General features: G+C 55.2%; 1 protein-coding gene across 2 annotated transcripts in view; it reads right to left on the reverse strand.

Annotated features, from left to right (window-relative positions):
• Myo7a (myosin VIIA) overlaps positions 1 to 20,264 on the reverse strand; it is a 53,808-nt gene that overhangs the window by 3,156 nt on the left and 30,388 nt on the right. The window contains exons 24-43 of one of the 2 annotated variants that reach the window (XM_055623521.1): positions 20,077 to 20,166; positions 19,052 to 19,179; positions 17,385 to 17,511; positions 16,634 to 16,753; positions 16,136 to 16,309; positions 15,161 to 15,388; positions 13,695 to 13,865; positions 13,245 to 13,362; positions 12,453 to 12,579; positions 11,687 to 11,856; positions 10,765 to 10,955; positions 10,164 to 10,288; positions 9,706 to 9,863; positions 8,701 to 8,854; positions 4,772 to 4,927; positions 4,276 to 4,381; positions 3,495 to 3,608; positions 2,558 to 2,645; positions 2,278 to 2,384; positions 253 to 438 (exon numbers count right to left, since the gene is read on the reverse strand). In XM_055623521.1, coding sequence (XP_055479496.1) covers positions 253 to 438; positions 2,278 to 2,384; positions 2,558 to 2,645; positions 3,495 to 3,608; positions 4,276 to 4,381; positions 4,772 to 4,927; positions 8,701 to 8,854; positions 9,706 to 9,863; positions 10,164 to 10,288; positions 10,765 to 10,955; positions 11,687 to 11,856; positions 12,453 to 12,579; positions 13,245 to 13,362; positions 13,695 to 13,865; positions 15,161 to 15,388; positions 16,136 to 16,309; positions 16,634 to 16,753; positions 17,385 to 17,511; positions 19,052 to 19,179; positions 20,077 to 20,166 — 2,838 coding nt within the window. Of the gene's footprint in view, positions 1 to 252; positions 439 to 2,277; positions 2,385 to 2,557; positions 2,646 to 3,494; positions 3,609 to 4,275; positions 4,382 to 4,771; positions 4,928 to 8,700; positions 8,855 to 9,705; positions 9,864 to 10,163; positions 10,289 to 10,764; positions 10,956 to 11,686; positions 11,971 to 12,452; positions 12,580 to 13,244; positions 13,363 to 13,694; positions 13,866 to 15,160; positions 15,389 to 16,135; positions 16,310 to 16,633; positions 16,754 to 17,384; positions 17,512 to 19,051; positions 19,180 to 20,076; positions 20,167 to 20,264 lie in introns of both variants that reach the window. The other variant, XM_055623522.1, reaches the window with a different exon arrangement.

Here is a 20,264-nt window from a genome sequence, read left to right on the forward strand (position 1 = left end):
TTCACCCAAACCAAGCAGACCAGCCAGATGGTATCAAGTAAGTTCAGGTCACATTGACAAACAGGATGGGACAAATTAACACCATAGGGCCACTAAATCCTTTGCAAGGGGTTTTGGGAGTGAAACAGACGGAGACGGAACAGAGGGCTCCCTTACCACCCAGGAGGGGCATTCCCCTTAGCTGCCTCAACCCCCGGGGTACCCAAGGGCCCATCGTGGGAGTCCCCGTTCCCACTGCTCCTCCATGTTTACCCGCTTCCAGTCATCAGGTGAGACCTGCCGGATGAGGTCCTGGGGTACCAGCTCCCTTAGCAGCTTGGGGATGCTAGGGAAGTAGGACTTGTCCTCCTCGAACTTGACCCTGTAGATGAGCGCGCCCAGCTGCAGCACCTCCTCCCGGGTGCACTTGTGGTAGCCTCGGAGATACTTGGGCAGCTCCTGTCAGAAACACAGTGGTGGCAGGCACGGGTGAACCAGGACAGGGGCTCCTGTCGTCCCCCCACGTATGGGCCCAGCGATTCCCTGCCTCCGCTGGCGCTGCAACTTCAAAGGATGCAAAGGCCAGGAAAGGTGCTGCACGGTCCCAGCATTTGGCAGTTTGAAGGCCAGGTCGGAGCATTGTCCACGGCTGTTCCGACAGCCAGTGAGGTGAGCTGACTCTTTTCCAAGAGGGAAAACCCGGACACAGTTCCACATCCCTCTTCTCCTGGGCTCCTCCTCCCTAGCAACTTCCTGTTGATCATCTTAAGGGTTTCAGTAGCAGCACAGTCCTCTTACTCGCTTGAACTTCCAGACCCAGAGCCAGGGCCTCTGTAGAGCAGGGTGGCCATAGCAGACAGGAGGCCTCTGGGCAGCAGCATTCCACAGGCTCCTGGAGCCTTAGGAATCTCAGGCTTATCCATCTTATCCACCACTAAGGGAAAATGAGGCAGGCCAGGACACCCTGCTAATCAGAGGCCAGAGTCCAACACTGTCCACCCACCCTTCCTTCCACTTACCCACCATCCCTCATTACTTACGGGTCTATCTACCCACAATCGTCCTTTCCACCCATTATCTATCCATCCACCCACACCTAGCCACCCATCTGCCTGGAATTCACCTTACGTTCATCCTTCCACACATCCGTTCAGCCCGTCACCAGTTTATGTAGTCATCCATCCATCAGTCCAGCCAATAGTCACTGAACATTGACTGACTATGACCCAGGCCCCTAAGCCACAACACACACTCTTGTGGAACCCACAATCTCAAGTGAAAAGTCAGACATCAGCAACCACACCAACTGTGAAGGACTAGACTTGGGGACAGGAAGGACATCCTCGAACTGCTCAGCAGGCGAGGAGAAGCGCCTGAGGGCCCTCTGCAGGACGACACTGCAAAAGCTGGGCGGCACTTGAGAATCTGAAAAGCTGTAGCTGGAGTGGCCCGAGCCAGGCCTTACACTGCAGCAGCAGCAGGAGCAGCAGCACCAGGATCTGGAATTAGACCCTGAGAAGAACAGGAAGCCCCCTAGCGGCTCTAGGAGGCAGGGTAGCTAGCTACTCCTTGCAGAGCAGTGAAGGAGAGTCAAGCTGAGGGAGACAGAGGAACCTGTCACACCTGCATGAGAAGAGGTAGCAGAGTATCCCAGCTCTGAGGGCGACAGGGAGATGAGACGTAGTTCAGATATTCAGTTAGTGAAAGCATGCAGCTAGCGAGTCAGCCCTTGGGAGAGGTAAAATCTGACTCTCAAATGTGTGCTCGGTGACCTGGCGGGGTGGGGAGGAACATTGTGGGAATGAGGAGGGCTCTTCCCCCAGGTCCTCATACTCTGCACCACAGGGTCACTGTCCCATCTCCGCCTTCCAGGCATCCTGGTTTCTCACTCAAGGCTAAGCACACAGCGGAGGCTGCAAGCAAGCGCAGAACACTGAGATCAGTCACAAAGATGGAGCACAGCTCCAGCAGCCGTGTGACCTGAACAGTACCGCTTGGACTCTGGGTCTGTTTGTTCCTCCAAAATAAGAACATGCTGATTTCAGAGGCCTAAATAGAAGGACTCAAAGGTAGACATGACAAAGCTCGGCCTGTGAGCGTCCCTCTGGGTTTCCAAAGAGGGCTTGGACAGGCTCAGCCACACCAGCAGACCCCTGCCTCCAGAGGACTCAGGGCACGGAACAGTCTGAGCTAACAAGGACCTCAGAAGAAGTGTGATCTGTCAAGCCTTCAGGACTGAAGGCAACAAGACAACGAGACTACTGAAACAGAGGGTGCAGAGGGCACGGCGCAGCTCACCTGGTAATAGTGGAAGATGGAGTCGGCCATGGGGTCCTTACCCGGCACCGTGGTGGTCCACAGCTTCTTCATGAAGAACACCTGGTAGGTGAGCGAGGGCACAATTCCTGTGGCACAGGGCAGCTGGTCACACTCAGAAGAGAAGGTCCCCTGACCCTGCCAGGCTGACACCAGCCCCGACTGCCCCTTATTTGGCTGAGCACAGGGCTTTACAGCCTGGCTCTGGGCCAGCACGACCCTGTCCCCATGCCTCTAAGCATCCCAGAGCCCAGCCCCTTACCATCCTTGATGGGCCGTGCTTTCTTTATCCAGTCTGTCAGGTGTCGAACAAAGTCAAAGAAGAAGTCGTTCTCGGGAACACTGATGACCTAGGGTGTAGCCATCACAGCCCATTTGCTTTGGTTCTGATTTTCCCACCAACAGTCCTGTCAGCTGCTTCTATAGGAAGATTCCACCCCAAGCCAGAGGGGTTCTGTGTGTCAGGCCCGCCTGTACCACCTATGCCTACACAGCATCTCTGGAACACCAGCCTCCTGACTGGAATGACTTCATCCCTATCAGTGCCTGGCACACCAAAAACTACACAAGCCCAATGCAACATAGCCAAGACCAGGCTCTGCCTCAACTGGCTCCTGGCATCTGTGTCCAGCTCCTTCTACAGGCTTTGACACATCCTCTGCACCTGGGACCTTGTAGACATTGTCTTTGGTGTCCATGTTTGACAGGAAGTGAGATAGAATGTCGGTGACCAGTGGAAGGGAAAACCCAGGTCTTCCTTCAGGATGCTCTAGGGAGCCTTCCCTTTAAGGAGACTTTAGGGCTGACTTGTGATACCTTTAGGGATAGCATGCCTGGATCTGGGTCCCTGCTGTGTGATCGTGGGTATGTTACCTAACCTCTCTGATGAAGCAGCAACAAGCATTCATTCTACCCTGTGAAGGTTACTTCAAGGGTGAATTTGCTGAGGGACAAAGAAAATGAGCCTTGTGAATCCAGAGCACAGGGCACCCGGGCATGTGATTCTCAGAAGAGATTTGGTGCCACATGCTGTGCCTCAGAGGACAGAGGACAGGGGCAGCTGTGCCATGTGAGGAGAGCCTTCTGGCCATGCAGGAAGGAGGTGAGCAGACAGATGCTCCAAGCAGGTGCCTCTCTCCTCTTCACCCCCTACAGGCTCCTGGGACCCCAGCAAGTCTCAAAAAGATGGGCTGACCCACCTTGTCTGCGATTTTGACAAAAAGGCTGAATCCCTCGGAAGACTTGAGGAGCAGCCGGCTGGCGATGTTCTGACAGAAGGCCTTGGCCTTGGTGCTGGACTCCACCTCAAAAGCCTAGGGGAAGCACTCACTCAGCATCTGCAGGGCCCCACCCACCCCCTCTGATGTCCTTCCCACCTGACTTCCTCCCTTTCAAGACCCCTGACCTATTGGTGGAGCCAGATCTGCATGTAGCATTTGAAGAAAGCAGCTCCTACCGGGCTCTTCCCAGATCTCACTTTCCCTGGACCAGGCAGAGGCGGGGACTCACAGGAAGTATGTGTGTGCTGGGGAGTGTGGGGGGGGGTAGGGGAGGGAATGGAAAAAAAAAGCAACCAAGAGTGTGGACCTGGAAAAAGCAGCCCAGATTGTGAGAAGGAAGGAGAGACGGGATGGATGTAGGTGGGAAGGATTCTGGGACCGTTTTTATGTTTGCCACAGAATTCTGGTGTGGCATCTCTGAGCCTCCAGGATCAGGCGGGTGTTAAAACTACTCTTCTTGCTACAAGTTAAGATGTGTATTCAAGACGGAAAGCCTGACTGAGGGGGGAGTTGGGGGAGGACCAAGGTGGAGGGAACCTAATCCCAGGAGTGTGTATCGTCTTTTAATCACCTCCTGGCTCTACCCAACGGCAAGGGGATGAGCCGTGGGGGTGCTGGGTGTTGTCAGAGGCAGCCTGGGCAGGCTGAGGGAGCGAGACCCATGAGTGGGGCGGGGGCGGGGCTGGGAGTGGAGACTCGCCTCATCAGTGTCATCGGGGAAGTAGACCTTGTGGAAAATCTGGGTGGTTTTGTGCTGGATGGCCTCCACCTCCACCAGGTGCGGAGGGTACTTCCGGGACCCATTTCTGAAATACAGAGGGAGAGGGAGGAGGGGGGGCATGTTCCTGGGTCTACCAGGCTGGGGACCAGAGGAAACAGGAGGCCCAGTGTGTCCAACCGAGGGCTCAGCTATGTGGCCTCTCAGAGCCCAGAGTTCTGAGCCAGTAAGTGGGATGGGGACTGGAGGGAGGAGAAAAGGGAGAGCGAAGGGTGCGTCAGTGCGTCCCGGGGCTACCTTCCCAGTCCTCCAGAAGGCTTAAGCCTCTCAGGAGCAGCCAGGCCGCAGCATGGGCCGCAGCTCCTGCCGCACCAAGCTGGGAAGCAAAGGTTTGTCCTACAGCTGGGTGTGGCCAGGAGCGCCCCTCCTCCCCAGCGCTTGCCCCTGCACCCCACCCCCACCTCCGTAGCCCCTGTACCTCAGGGCTTTCTGAAGCCGCTGCAGGCAGTCGATGGCCAGAGGACAGTGCTTGCGGGACTGCAGGAAGCGCTGCACGTGGGGCAGGAGGGTGTTGCTGGGCGGGAAGAGGCCTGTGCACAGCCACAGCAGCTCCCAGCCCCGCTCCTCGCTGTACCTGTGGGAGGAGGACCAGAGGGAGTCTGCGCCTCCTGGAGCGACACCTTCTGTCCAAGGACAAGCACAGACACCCAGCCATGGCAACCAGAGCCAAACGGTGCTACCCAGTGTGGCCATGCACCCATGCCAGCTCGGCCAGTCGCCAGTCCACGGGGACACAAGGTTCCTGTGCCAGAATGAAAGCCCACCGCTACTCAGCACTCGGGGTCAGCTGAGATTTCATCCCCAGAGCCACGCGTGCTCCGAGGGCCGACATGGAAGTAAGTGTGCGTGATGCTGCCTGAGCTCCTGGGAGTGTCTATCTTGGTAAGCCAGACCCTCTATTCCCTCAGGCTCCGCTTGGTTCGCTGGGCCTGATGGAGCAGGGAGGCTTGGAGGGCTCTGCACAAGGCAGTGTTGACATAGGCTTTTAAGAGCATACAAATTCTGACACGCAGAGGTCAGATGTGATCGTGCCCAGGGGAAGGCCTGGCCTGTGAGGACATCTGACATGTTTGCTTCCAGGGAGGATCTCACAAAACAACAACAACAACATGGGGTGCAAAGATGGGAGACTGTGTCCACCATTCTGATGCAGACGGACAGGTCGGGCTCTGCTGGCCCCAGAACGGGGCTGTCACTATCTTGGGACAAGCTAGATTTAGACCAAGGTCTCTGCTGCCTTCCTTGGCGGCAGTAGAAGAAAAAACACACCAAGCCCCAGCCGCAGTCTGTCGTCACAAGGGGACTAACAGGGACCTCTGCATCACCTTGGTAACTGTCACTTCCCCGCGTTAGCTCTGGCCCAAATGCCATCTAAACCAGGGCCATTTACTCAAAATCCTTTTACCTTCAAATTAACGAAATTAAAGGGTTCATTATGGCTTTGACCTAACCTGGCAAAACATTTGACCTGACCACCTAACCCCTTGCTTTGTGTATGAGGAGAGCTACCTGGCCTTAGCATCTGTCTGGGCTGGCAGGGCCCAGGCTCTTATCTGTCTCAGCCAGGCCAGCTTCCACTGTGCACCTGATACAGAATTAAAGTGGTCAAATCGGGCCACCACTGTACAATGGGGGAAGAACCTGCTGGGGTTATGTGTTCTCCTGTCTACTAAAAGGAAGACAAAGGCTGTTTTCAAACATCTTAACCATGACACGAGGCCGGAAGTAACACAGGGATTGTTCTGGAACCATGCCGTCTTTCAACCTAGGCTAGCAGAGGTCACGTGCAAGTATTCCAGTCCAGACCCCAAGGGCCACACCATCTTGGCTGTAAATTTTATAAGCCAGGCTTACAAAAACTAGACCAGGGACTCAAGACTCCTTTTCCCCTACTTTACCAGATACACCCTCCTAAGCATTTAATAACCAAAAAGGGACCTCAAGATCCAGAAAGGCCAAAGAGGGAGGTGAAAGGTGCAAAGGACAAGCTCGGTGCACAGCTGCAGCAGCTGCTTATCCCTTGCCCATCCCACAAGAAACTGGGGGCTCCATCCAGAGCCACCCCCGCCTGCCTTCACTCTGCGAAAACTCAGGATGAAGGAACCCGTCCTGCTGCCACTGTGGCCAACCTGGGCATTTCTGCCAACATTCCCAAAGCCACCAGGCTATAAATCTTCCCTAGGGCCATGTCTAGACTGCAGATCGGGGGCCCAATAGAATATCCTTCTATTTCTTGAGAAAAGGGACAACACATTCTCCACCTAAGGATCTCACACTCAGACAAACCTGAAAAAGAACAAATGGCCTTGACTTTGTTCCCAGACTGGAGATACTCAGTGAAACAGGAGAGGCTCTCCCTCAGAGGACCAATGGCTGCTGAGGCTACATGGACTCCCATATTTTCCACCTCTGTGAATCAACTTCAGATAACCCTTGATGAGTCAGGGGCCTAAATGACATTCTTTGTAAATATGGAGCAACTTCTTCTGCTCTGAATACCTTTTCTGACCCTCCAGAGTCAAATGCTCACTGTTGTTTTGTTTGTTTGTGTGGTTTGTTTGTTTGTTTGTTTGTTTTTTGAGACAGGGTTTCTTTATGTTGCCTTGGCTGTCCTGAACTCACTTTGTAGACTAGGCTGGCTTCCAACTCACAGAGGGCCGCCTGCCTCTGCCTCCCTGAGTGCTGGGATTACAGATGTGTGCCGCTGCACCCGGCTGCCTTACTGGTTTTAATGGCAAGACCCAACAACCCACTTTATGCCCTTCTTAACATGTATGACACAAAACACATTTTCATCCATTTCTTCCTGGTCCTTCCTAGCTGTCCTGTTTCCTTCCTAGTTAGGAATTTCATGTTTAAACTCTAGAATCATCTAAGACTTTTTGAGATACCACAGACCCTTATCCTAACAGTCTTTTATCCCGTAATGTCCCTAAAGACCCTCCCTATACTCTTTGCTTTAGCCACATAACCCAGTAAGCTCCCCACATAGTCTTGGATGTCTCCACTCCTGGGCATCCATTAACAACCACTCCTGTAGGCTTAAGGTTACTGTGTAATTCAAATGCTGATTTCTGTACCCCCCCCCCCCGCATCTGGTTGCAATCCTTGTTCTGAGAATCTTCTGTCTCAATGTTGTGTAAACACTGCTCCCCAACTGTCCCCTGATATGCTAATGAAGCAGCTTACAGACAATCTATGAGCAGGTCTGTACTTCCTGCCAGGCAGGAGAGGAGGAATTAGACGAGGAAATAGGGTTGAGCCATGGCAGAAGTCCAGGTGACATCAGGAGAGGAGCTGGAGCAGAGCAGGCTACAAAGTACAAGTATCTCTGGGTTGTATTCTGGGAGGAAACCAGATTAGTTTTAGAGGGTTAAGAACAGAGTAACAACTGCTCAGTTCTTGTGCTGTAAAGCTTGCTATTAAACAAATATAAAAGAGTCTCAAGTGTGATAGCCAGGTTAAGAGAGAAACTGAGAAACAAACAGATTTATATAAAAATAACTTGAACACACTCCAGTTTCAACAGCCCTTAAGGACTCTTTCCCAATATCCTTAAAAGCCTAATGTGCAAAAAGGGCTTACAGATTCTCAATGATAAGTTCTTGCCACTCACTATGTAATGCTCCTACCTTGGCATTTAAACAGTCGGGAGGCTCTTACACAATGGTCCCCAGTCTTACCTAGGACTGGGGCCATGAGTGAGGCTATGGTCCTAATCCCCTCCATAGCTCCCAGTCCTTACACCCTCTCGGGACAGGTAGCCTAGAGCCCTTCCTGGGGAACGGCGTTTGACCCTCCGTTCCAATTTGCTTCCCACAGGTCATTTGATAGCTTATCTGGACTGTCTCACCTCAGAGGCTCTGGGATGTTCCCAACCTTGTTGGACAAGCTTGAGCCACAAGACCTGCCATCCCTTACACTGTAGCTTACATTTAGTAAGTTAACCTGAAAGGCAGCTTACTCAGAGTGGACGGTGAAGCTGGGCAGAGGAGCCATGTAGAGCTCTCCCTGGCCTCTAAGGTGGGCTTGGGTTTACTTTTCACTCCTGCCTCAGGCTGGCCCAGTAAGAAAGCAAAGGAGGGATCTCCTGGAGGCTCAATTCTGCCAGGCAGGAGCCTTTCCAGAGAGCCCACTGGGCTGACAGCCACGTCAGCTTGAGTCAGTACAGGTGTTAGGCATGGCCACTGCGCAGGCCGGGCTGCGGGCTTAGAGGACTGCTCTAAAGGATGCCCCTTCTTGGCTCTTCACAGATTGACCTTGGGTCCCAGGCCAGGCTGATGAGGACAGCCTGCTGCAGATGAGGCCTCAACTGCCTCAAGAGGTCCCAAGCCCATGTCTGCTCACCTGATGTGATTATCAGTCAGCTGCTTCAGGATCTGCACATAGGCCTCATCTTTGAGGGGCTCAGCCTTCAGTGCCCCCTCAAAGATCTGGTCAGTGAGCTCATTGACAGATCGTGTCCTTTTGGATGGGTAGTCACCCATGTACTTGAGCACAGGTGGGAGGCTGTCAAGGAAAGGCTGCGGCTGAAGGGGATACACTGGCCTAGGAAGCAGGGGCCAGACTCTCCCTACCCTGGAACTCTGAGCTACATAGTAGATATGGCCTGATCAGCATTTCTCTTCCCTTTCCCATTATGGCCACCTTTCCTCAAGCTCTGATCCTACATCCCAAGTGCCCAAGGTAGGCAGAAAACATTGTCCAACCACCAATCTTGACTGTGCCTCCCCCTGTCCAGCAGCTCCCCCTGTTCATGGGACACAGACTAATCTAAGGCTATGTGTGTGCGTGCGTGTGCGTGTGTGTGTGTGTGTGTGTGTGTGTGTGTGTTGCTGGGACTGACGAAGGAGCCTTGGCCTTCTAGGCAAGCACTGTGCCATCCAGTTACAGCTCCAGCAACCATAGCTTTTCAACAGACCCTGGGAAACTTTCTTTGGCACACATCTGCCCTCCAGATGTGCTAAATTATTTTGTGCCCTTGAAATAGCCCTGCTGATTTGCCTCAGGGCCTATGTGCATGCCACACGCCCCAGGAAAGCCTTTCCTGAAGGTTGAGTCAGGAAAGTCAGGCCACTTCATGGGCTGGCACCATCACCACTGACTCTGGCCAGCATGGCATCCTTATGAGGCCGGAGACTGCCTCTCGTCACAGCTTTGTGTCTCTGCTTGGCTCAGCACAGGGCAAACTGCTTATATTTCAACGGAATGATAAGAGCGGAGGAGGTGGTGGCTGAGTCTGTCCCTTGCGTACTGTAAGGTGCTATGAATCGGTCAGGGTTTTCCATCTGTGCCATGTTCTGGCCTGAGTGCCCTCCCTGCTGCCCCCCTCGTCCCCGTGGCAGTGGATATCTATGAAGGCCATGCAGGCTTCCTGGGAGAGTTCTTCACTGCCCAGGATCTTCTTGAGCAGGGCCTGCTTGAGTGGCTCTCGTGTGTGGCTCCACAGGCGATCCTTACCTCGGGCCTTGGACACCATGACACGGCTCAGCGTGTGCTTGGGCGGGGGTCTGTGGAGCATGGAGATGGTCAGTACCTGCCCCACCTCAGGGAGCCTCTACCCGGGTACCCTTAGCCAGAGCTGAGCACCCCAGAACACAGCATGCATCTTCCTGCCCAGCCCCTCCTCCACAGGACACAGGACCTGCTTGGGTGGCACAGGTACCACTCAGAGGAAGGAAGGACGAGATGAGACTATACAGGAGGCTCATCCTGGACAACAGAGAATGTGTATGCCACTACGGCCTCGTCCATAGTGGGGGACTCCTCAAAGTGGACCATCCCTTTCCAGACCTGCCATCCGGCATCACCTGAAATAATCGTAGGAGAACTCCTCCAGCGTGTAGGGTTTGGAGCACACCTCTGGCTCTGCTGTACGCAGCTGCAAGAGCCGGGCAACATCCTGCCTCTGGTCTGGGGTCATGGTGACCAGAGCCTGGGAAGCAAGAGACAGAGTGTGTGACAGCTGTTTAGTTGGGGGCATTGGGATCTCGTAAAGCTGGAGCCTTCCAGAATGGGGTGGGGAGACTTGGTCTGTGTGGGGGTGGAATAAAGCCTTTCCTTCCCATGCCTGTAGTTTCTATGCCTCAGGAGTGCTGTGCCTAGAACAGCCTTGCCCAGGAAGTGCCTGGAGAGCTGTGTTGATCCTTGAGCTGTGGTCCAGAAAAAAACAGATCCTCGCTCGGTTGTGGCCCCGTTTCCCTTCAGACATTATGACAATGATTTCCCATCCCTACCCCTAGGCCCCTCATGGACTGATGTGACGTTCAGTCTGTGGTCCCGTAAGACCCCAGCGCCATCTACACAGAAGATGTAAAGCATTAGTACAGTGCAATCCCTCATTCGAATCACCAGATGTGAGAAGAAGAGTAAGGGAGGGTCCAGGGGAGACCTCCGGTGCCGGTCACATACCACAATCTCCCGTGGCGGCAGGGTGACAGTGGGCATGACGTATACACAGTCCGTGGGGAAGTCCCCTCGTTGCTTGGTCCTCTCGTTGATGCCATTGGCCCAGCCTGAGTTCATGACCTGCTCACCAGTGTCGTGGTCGAGAATGATGAGGTCTCCCTTGGCAAAGCTGAGGAAACCTGACTCCTCACCGGCTTTGAAGCAGGGGCGAGAGGATCCACATGGGGGGCAGAAAACGGGGCTGGGTTGGAACATCTTCATTTGTGCTCATGACCTCTATAAGCCACGCCTCCTCACTGAGGCTCTACGCCATCCGCCGTTTTGCATATTCTTTGTGCAATCCCCGCACCCAGATTTAGCTCCAGCGAGGGTGACTATCCTTCTCAAAGCCCATCTCTTTCCTCCTCACTCCTGGCCTCCCTCCCTTCCCTTGCCATTTTTTAATCAAACCAGTTTTGAACACACCGGCTTTCTCCTGCCTCTGTGCTTGGCTCTCCTATGCTCTCTGCCTCAGGCCCCTGCTCACTTATGCTTCCCGCTTGGACCGAGCTGCATGGAGAGTCTGACCTCCAGGCCCCCACAGCCTCTGGATTTCCATTGTCACTGTGCTAGCACAAGGCTACCACCATTTCTCCCTTCCCTCCCCACGGAGTCTGGGCTCCATGTTGATCGGGGGGGGGCATTGTGTTATCAGGCATGGAGGACCCCATATCACTTGGAGCTGGTGACAGGAGTTAGTTTACAGTCCTAGAAGGAGGGAGTGGGGTAGGCGTGCTCCATGCACTACAGGTAAAGACGGTTCTGCCCTAAGCTTAGTGTCTAGAAAAGCTAATAACAAGGCAGCAGTCCCATGCTGTAGAGGAGGGCCAGGGCGGTTGTACAGTCTGCCTACAGCCCCTAAGCTCCCATGTCGGCCATCACTCACCAGGGTTGGGGTTGTCCTGGAGTGCCACCACATACTTGGACCTCTTCCTCAGCCCCTCCAGGAAGGTGACCACCAGGTCACGGATGTCCTCGGCATTGTTGGATGTGAAGGTGTACTCGTCCCCTTTGATGGTGGCCAGTGTAAAGCTGGGGGCCATCAGTTTCGCTCCCCTACAGGACCAACACGAAGAACAGGGTCCAGCCGGGGTCAGCCCTGCCCAGCCCGAGTGACAAGTAGCACAGCCCAGGTCAGAGCATCCCAGTGAGAGCAAGATGCGGCACTCCCTGAAGGGGACCAAGGCCAATCCGTCAGTGTCTCAGACACCCGGGCAGGGCTCTGCCAGGGCAAGGCCTGGCCCACTGGGGCGGTAAGCTCAGATGTCACCCTCTTAGGCAGGCGTAGTCATGGCTACAGCCAGGTCTGGTCCAGAAGTCGCCCACTCTGGCCCAGTGCACTGCTCATTGTCCACCTATGTCCCTATTGTCCACCTATGTCCCTATTCACCCTTCAAGGCCAGCCTAGCTGCCTTTCCACCAGGAAGTCCTTCCCACCCTCGTTATCTCTGGGGCACACTCCCGTGAGCCCCAGGCAGATGCTCTGGGCTGCACTGCTCTAGGGAAAGTGGCTCCTCCAGGGCCACGCCACCCTCCAGGAGTTTCTTAGATGACGAGGAGCTCCCCGTCAGTAACACGGACTGTGTCCCCAGCCCCGGGTGCTGTGCCCTTTCCTCCCATCACTCTGTCTGTGCCCTGGCGGCCATCCCCACCTACTGCTGGACACAGCCATGATCTCTGGGAAGGACAGCTCCAGAAGCACCTGCTCCTGCTCGTCCACAAAGTAGACGCCCGTCCAGTTGACAGCCACGATGACGTCACTCTTGGGGAAGGGAGGGCCTGGGACAGTGACAGAGGCCCTGAGAAGTGGGGGCCTCTCTGATCTTGGACCTAGCTCCTCCCTAATCCCGGTAAGTACAAGGAAGAGGCTTCCGAAGAGGGTACTGATTCCTGGTCCACAGATGGGGAGATGGAGGCCCAGCCTGTCTACCTTACAAAGTGAAAGCCAAAAAGTGGCGGGAAGAGACAGCTGGCTGGAGAAACAGCCTCAGTCCCCTTCCTCCCTCTGGCCCCTGCCCTGCACCAAGGTGAGATGTGGGTAGAGGTCAGACAACTGAACCCCAGGATTGTCTGTGGCTCTGAGATCTGGCAATTCTATGAAGCCCAGAATGAGCTCAGAGCTGACATAGAGCAGATGCTCAGCAATGACCACAGAGGCAAGCCGAGCTTGCCCCATCACTTCTTCTCAGCCGATACCACCCACCTTCAGCTTCGTAGGAATAGCTCAACAGAACAGCGCATCTAAGACCTGGCTACCCTTTTCTATCCATAGTGCGGGCAGAAGGGAAGTCTTTAAAGATCAGCTGTTGGAAACAGTGGGTCATGGGCACCCACTGGTCAGAACTGACTGCACGCCCCCCCCCCCACAGGCCCTCAGCAGTCAGACCCGAGAAGACCAGGCACCTGCAGAAAGATAGCCACCCTGCTGAGAGCTGGGCGGATACCTGAAAATTTGTAGGCTTCGTAAAACCTGGAGAAGAGCAGGGGCCACTTGAAGCGGGCATAATTGACCACGTCCTCTTTGACCTTCTGGGAGTCAGTTCTCCTCTGAGCATAAATTCCCTGCAGAGGACAGAGTGGGATAAATATCGAAGGGCAAAGGGCAAGACTCTAGAAACAACCCCTGCTGCCAGGTGAGGGATTGGGGGCTTCTGCTCCCATCAGCCTACAGCGCCCCCCGCAGCACCACAATCTCTTCTCTAGTCTGCACTGGACCTCTTGCAAGTCTCTTTCTGACAAAAGACACATACGAATGACAGTGCCCACAGTGGAGGGTGGAGTTGGGGGCGGGAGGCCCTAGTCCACAGCAGCTCAAGGTTGACAATGTCAGATGCCAGCTGTGATTCCTCCGGTGCTCAGTGCTGCCCCTCCTCTGAGCTCCTTCTTCTTCCTACCTTCTTGTGGGCAGCAATGGCCAGCTGCGCCCACTTCTCAAGAGTCTTCAGGGGAGTGATCTCGCGGTCAGGAATGTAAGTGGGCACAAGGCTCAGCAGACGCTCAAGAATCATCTCAGAACCATAGTCCACAAAGTACTGCTGGGAGGCCAGCTCAGCCAGGTCATCCTCCTAGGGATGATACAGAGCATCACCACCACTGCCCCTGGGGGTGTCCTTCCAGCCCGAGCACCCCTCCAAGCTGTGCCTCCTGTAGCTGGGGACCCCAACCCTCAGGACCCTGTGTTCTCCCTGCCTCATTGTCACACTCTTTTCTGCACAGGGCAATTATGAAGTCCCTAAGCCCACAGTCAAACTCTTGCCCTGTGCCCGGTCCCCTTGGCATCAGTACAAAGCTGACTTCTGTCCAGGGGCACATAAACTGAGAGCAGCCAGCCTATTTGATGGTGGTCAGACAGCGACAGCTCAGTGCTGCATGAAAGCCATCTGGGCTGGCAGTCAAGAAGAAGAGGAGGAGGAGGAGGAGAAGGAGGAGGAGTCCGTCTTAGAGAGTAGGACTCTGGATGGTCTGATTGGGAAGGTGACAGTATGACAGCACATGGCTGTCACCATCTCCATCACTGTCACCTTCTACCCAGGAAGAGTCAATGTGGCTACAACATGGCTCTACTTCAGAGAGCCAGGTGAGAGTCTGGCTTGGGCAGAGGGCCCTTCTCTGCCTAGGCTGGTGCCCAGCATCCAGGGCAGGACTCCCGGGGCTCCTGGGGTTTCTAGAGAGTGGCAGGATGATAGAGGAGGCTCTCAGGGACCTTGAAGGCAACTGCTATTTTCCAGTGGGTGGGAAACGTTTCCAAGTTTTAGTAGCCAGTATGACGACTCTGATATACTCTGAATATTAGCTTATCAGCATATATAGCAATCTCTGCCACCACTACCATCATCACCAGTTGCCTTTGCCACCAACACCAATAAGCACCACCATCAGCATCAGCACTGCCGTCGTCACCGACGCCAGCTGCTCTCTGCATCACCACTATGGCCATCTTCATCTTGTGGTCACAGGTACTGGCAGCACCTCATTATCTCAAAATACAAGATTCCCAGTTCTGTTCCAAGAAGAAGATAAACTGAGGCACACCTGCAAACCCTGGTCTAAATGGTCGGTTCTTCCCTTTCAGAGCAGCTCCTAGACTAAGAACCATGCCACAGATACACCCATCTTTGAGTACACACATCACACACGCGCACTGCGGACTTCATGGACCCCTCCAGTGGGGACTCAGGAAAGCTTCCTAAAGCAACCACTCTAAGCAGTTCAGGCGACATTAAGTAGCACTGACTCCACAAAGAACCCAGGAAATGTCCAGCTGCCATCAGGCCGGTCTCGGCACCAACGGACAAGAGCCCTTAGGCTGTGCCAGGACACAGATGGCCACGGTGTCTCGTGGCCCTTTCGCCTCACTTACCTTCTCACACCTGTACTCTCCAAACTTGACCCCTCGCACCACCTGCTGGTAGATGAGGTTCGTGGCCACGTTGTCCTCGGAGGGGTTGTGCCAGGGGGTGAAGACCTCTTTTCTAAAGAAAAGCCTCCACGGCGCGTTACGTTCCTGCGCGCCCTGCTCCTTGGCATACTGCTCACACTGGGAGATCGCGTCCATGACGTGGTCACTGCCGCTGCCCAGGGAGGACACCTGTGAGCAGGGGAGAGACGCCACAGTGCGAGGCTATCAGGCACGGGGTCAGAGAAGGGCTTCAAAAGACCATCCACTGTGTCTAATGCATGAGTATAGAGGCCCGAGGCCCAGAGGAGGCAGGACTGTAGCCTGGGTCCCCCGGGAGGCTGATCCCTTACACAGTCTCTGAGCTGGCTCGAGGCATGCACAGTGACTGCCTTTCAAGGCTCAGCAGTGGGCAGGCATATGTGGGAGACTTTTTCCTCAGAGCAAGGGGCGATGTCAAGCAAGCCATTACCGGAAGAGCCAGATGGCGAGGGGAAAATGCTAGCAAACTGTGCCGAAGCGCAAGGTCCTGTTCCTCGGTCTGCCCCGTGGCAAAAGAAACTCCAAAGTTCCAGACCTAGCTCAGCAGAGAAGACTGTGAGCCTAAGCTAGGGGCTCACACAACTGGAGAAGACGTGGAAAAGGCCAGACCCCTGCACAGCAGGGTACGTGACCCTGAGAAGCACAGTTGTCTGCCTGCCAACCCGCCGAGGCCTTCCAATCTCCTTTTCCAGCAGCAAGAGAAGGGCCTCCCCTTGGGCACCCGTAGTCGCAGCAAGCTCTGGACCTCTGACTGTGGGGCGCCCAGGTGCCCAAGAGCCTGACACCATTCCCAGAAATCTGGCAGCTCCGGTTCTCTGCGGCTTAAGTGAATGGCGTGAGAACACCCAGAGCCAGCAGGTGGCAGCACTGCGCTGGGCTGGGCTTGGGCCACCATACCTTATCAAACAGGGCGATGTAGAGGGAGAACCCGAAGCGGTCCTTGAGCGAGATCTTGTCAGCCAGAGCATTGCACAGCTCCTTGGCCGTGGTTGCTGAATCCGTTAGCAGGGTCTTAGTGGTCCCGTCCATGAAGGTGACAGGCAACATGATGGGCTTCTTGGACTTGGTGGCCTGAGAGTGACCAAAAGGATCTGTGGTCTCTTCGCTCTCTCTGTGCTCCGACTGCCCTATTGGGCTGGAGCTGACCCTCATACCATCAGCATCCCACTGGGACACCACCTGGATCTGTCACAGGTATCCGCCCCGAGGGCACATTTAGAGGTCTTGTGGCAGGGCCCCAAGGCTAGAAGAAGAGCGCTTCAGTCCCATGGGCATGAGACGGGCAGAAAGAGTCAATGGCACTTTCTGGGGGGCACCCTGCAATCTCACACAAAGGCATGCTTCGGGGCCACTGGAGAGAGCATGCCCACACGCCGCCGTGTGAGCCCGGCCAACCTGCAGCTCCAGCCAGCTGGGTGGCTGTGTGCGAGTTCCGTTGACAAAGGTCCTCCTCAGGCGCTCCTCGCAATATGGGGCGTAGCCAGGCGGGCCTCCGTGGATGAAGTTCCGAAGGTACTGCGGACAGGGCACTAAGTGAGGCAAGCCCCACCCTAGCCGCTGCAGCGGCCTTCGGGCACAGCTGCTGCTCCAGCAGGGCCTCCTAAACCCCTCTTTTCTAGGCCTGCTCCTGCCATCCCTGGAAGCAAGCACATGCCCTGTAGCTTGGTGGCCCGGCCGTACAGTCAGTCTTCCCAGCGTCACCTCCTGCCTCACCCCACACTCTGCCTGTACTCTCTCTTGCAGCTGCTGGCCTTTTTTCAGAGCTCCATCTGTCCTCCCTCACCTTCCCTTCCTCCTCCACCTACCACCATCATGGCATCCAGGTAGTACCCGGAGCCTGGCACAGAGTGATATCAAAGTGCCTGTCGCAAGACACATGTTCAGGTGGCTCAGGACACATCCTGGTCACACTTGAGCTCTGCAGAATGGGACTGACAGAGCAAGCCCTGACCCTGGGCAAAGGGGACCCGGGAAGAAGGGGCCAGGTGGGTATGAGACCTTCAAGGACCCGGAAGGGGATCTGTCCCTACATGGGACTTGGGATTGCAGAAGCCGAGAAGTCCTAGGATCCCATGTGAGGAACACACATGCTGAGTCCCAGCACGCAGGGTCCCTGCACCCTTCCCACCCCAGACCACCCGACTACCTTAACAAACTTCTCAGAGGGAGCGAAGCAGCCGACACAGAGAGACACGAGGATCCAGCCTCTGGCGTAGCTGCTCTTGGAGGGGTTGTGCGTGAGCTGCTTGCTGATCTGGCAGTAAATCTCGTCCCTGCATGGAGACAAGACCTCAGAGTGAAACCCATCACTCCCCCACACCACAGCGCTTCAGCCCGCCAGAGTTTGCCAGGAGACAAGTTTGCCCGGGAGAAAAGGCCGAGCATAGGGTTCTTGCTTTAGACTTGGGGGTCCTGAGGAATAAGGCAAAAGCCCCTGATGGGGTTCCACCATCAACAAAGTGGACATTCTAATACAAGTTCAAGGCTATAAGCCTGGTTCTGCCTAGCCCCCGGCCAGTGATGTAGCCTGATCAGGGGAACCTACAGTCAGGGACAGTTTTTGTAAAAGTGACTGACACAACAGGAATAAGCCAGGCACCTGGGAAATGTCTCAGGGCCACTGAGCAGAGACTCTGACACATCTGACACATCTCTCTGAGGGCAGTGCCAAGTAGGAGGCAGGATCGTCATGAACAAACAAAATTTCAAGGTGCCATCTTTTTCCCAGGACACATCACATGCGCACATTCTGCCCATGACCCAAACCCTTTCATAAAACAAGGGCCATTTTAATATCCAAAGCAGACAGGCAGCCCTCAGACCAGCAGTTGGGCCTGTAGGTGAAGCTGCCATGGCTCATCGAGATCCTATGGTGCCACAGACCAGCAGGAACCTTGTGCTGGAGTCCCTGGCCTGGCCCCAATCAGCCAAGAGGCAGGAAGCTAAGCAAGAGAAGTGAGGTTAGCTGTGGTCCCCACAGGAGCCGACTCCCTAGCCTTCTTCGGCCTAGGACTCGTGGTACAGGCTCTGGAGCAGAGCTACTTCGGGTGTGGCGGAGAGTAATCGGGTGGCGGCCATCTTTCCCTCCTGGCGATGCTGGGTGGCCTCTAGTTCAAGTGAGGTGTTAACTAGCCTTAAGGGGAAGGGGTGAAGGTGAGAGGCAGCCTGGAAGTCCAAGTGACCCCTGCCACGTCTCTTCTACAGGATGGGCCTCAATTTCCCCATCAGGAAGATGGGATGCGGCTCTTGTCCACAGGCCACACTTCCAATAGAAACACAAGTTCTCGGGATCCCCTGACCTCACCAATGGTCATGCGATAAGTCAGCTTTTCAAGAAGCCCAGGTCCCCACATCTGGCTGGGTTAACTGTCTAGTTGTACTGGTGACTCCAGAGTCTTTCCACCACCTCGCCAACACCCAGGCCATCGGTAGAGATCTCTCCTGACCCACGGATGGAAACACAAGCTGGGTCTCCTGGCATATTGCCCACAGTAACCTTGACCTTGGCCTGGGTCAGCTACCCTGAAGGTGAGCCAGCAGCAACACAGGGTTAAAGCAGACAGCTCAGGTGGGTTCAATAGCTACTAGGTACGGACTACATACTCCGTTCACTGTCTCGCAGTTCCGTCTTCCCTCAAGCTGCAGATGTGGGCACTGTTCTTTTTTTGAGGCAGGGTTTCTCTGTGTAGCCCTGGCTGTCCCGGACTTGCTTTGTAGACAGGACTGGCCTTGGACTCATAGATCTGCCTGCGGCACTACCAGCTGGCTTGAAAGCCCTGCCCCACAGCACCCCATCGCCCCGCGGGCACTGACCGCAGTGTAGGTCGCAGGATGCCATTGCCAATGATGAAGTGGAGCTTCTCCAGATTGGAGGTGGGCCGGTCCTCCAGCATGCTGTTACCCTGCACCGTGGATTCCCCGTCGTGCAGCCTCTTGGTCACCTAGGCCAAGGAGAGAGGTTTGAGGTGAGCAGGTGAGGCTGGGGTGCTGTCCCCAGGCACCCACAGGGAGCAGGTGGATGCCCTGATGGGCCTGAGCTTGTCATTACTCCATCCCCGAACACTAACATCCCAGACCATATGGCCTGGAGCACCAGCCTGATGCTACCTGCTTCAAGTTCTCTGTGGCCTCCTTGGCCCGCTGCACCTCAGTCCCACCCCAGGGAAACCCTTTCAGCCAGAATATGGCCCATCCCAGACTCTGAGCGAGATCACCATTTCGCATCCACAGCACCACAGTGAGCTCTGGTTCATTACCAAGGTGACACGGCCACCTTCAGACATAGTTCTCAGTAGATGCATGTCTCTGCTGTGGTGTCACACAGCCACAGAGGCAGCCCCGCCATTGCAGATGCAATAAGAGGCAGCAGGAGAAACTCCATCATAGACAGCAAGGGCCATGCAACGTCCTCATATCAATTGAACCCATGGCTGGCTATCCCAGCCCCTGCCAGCCTAGACAGCCCTGGGGGACCAGGCCTTGGTAGTCCCAGAAGGTGGGGGATGAGCTGATGGATGATGGTGCCAGTACTCAGGAAGACTCCCACAAAAGTGGTACCCAGGCTGAGCGGGACAAAATGCATGGTACATGCCTCAGCAAGGAGCACCCTCCTTTTCCCGTATGTGCTCGGCCCCTCCCCATTCTTTCTTCTGCCCCATGAAGCCCCCACCCCCAAGCATTTCCATGCGCCCATGCCCCTTGCTGCGATGCTGTGCTTCAGAGACGAAAGCATCATCCACTCCTACTCCTGTTCCCTCCCCCCCCCCCCCCCCCCCCTCGCTCAGCCTGGCTGCCTAAGGAACCCTGAAGTGCCGCTAGGCCCTGGGGTCTGTTCTTACCTCTTCTGTGAGTTTGGACTTCTTCTTCAGGGTCAAGTGCACCAACTTGTGTCTGACACTGGTCTTCTTCTGCCCCTCGGGGAGCTGGGCCTGTGTAACAGAAGCAAGGCGAGACCTCTGGGCAGTGAGGCTATGGTGTGTGTGTGTGTGTGTGTGTGTGTGTGTGTGTGTGTGTGTGTGTGTGTGTG

The sequence above is a fragment of the Psammomys obesus genome, unplaced genomic scaffold, assembly GCF_907164565.1.
Source record: "Psammomys obesus unplaced genomic scaffold, mPsaObe1.curated_primary_1811, whole genome shotgun sequence".
NCBI classification, from domain to species: domain Eukaryota; kingdom Metazoa; phylum Chordata; class Mammalia; order Rodentia; family Muridae; genus Psammomys; species Psammomys obesus.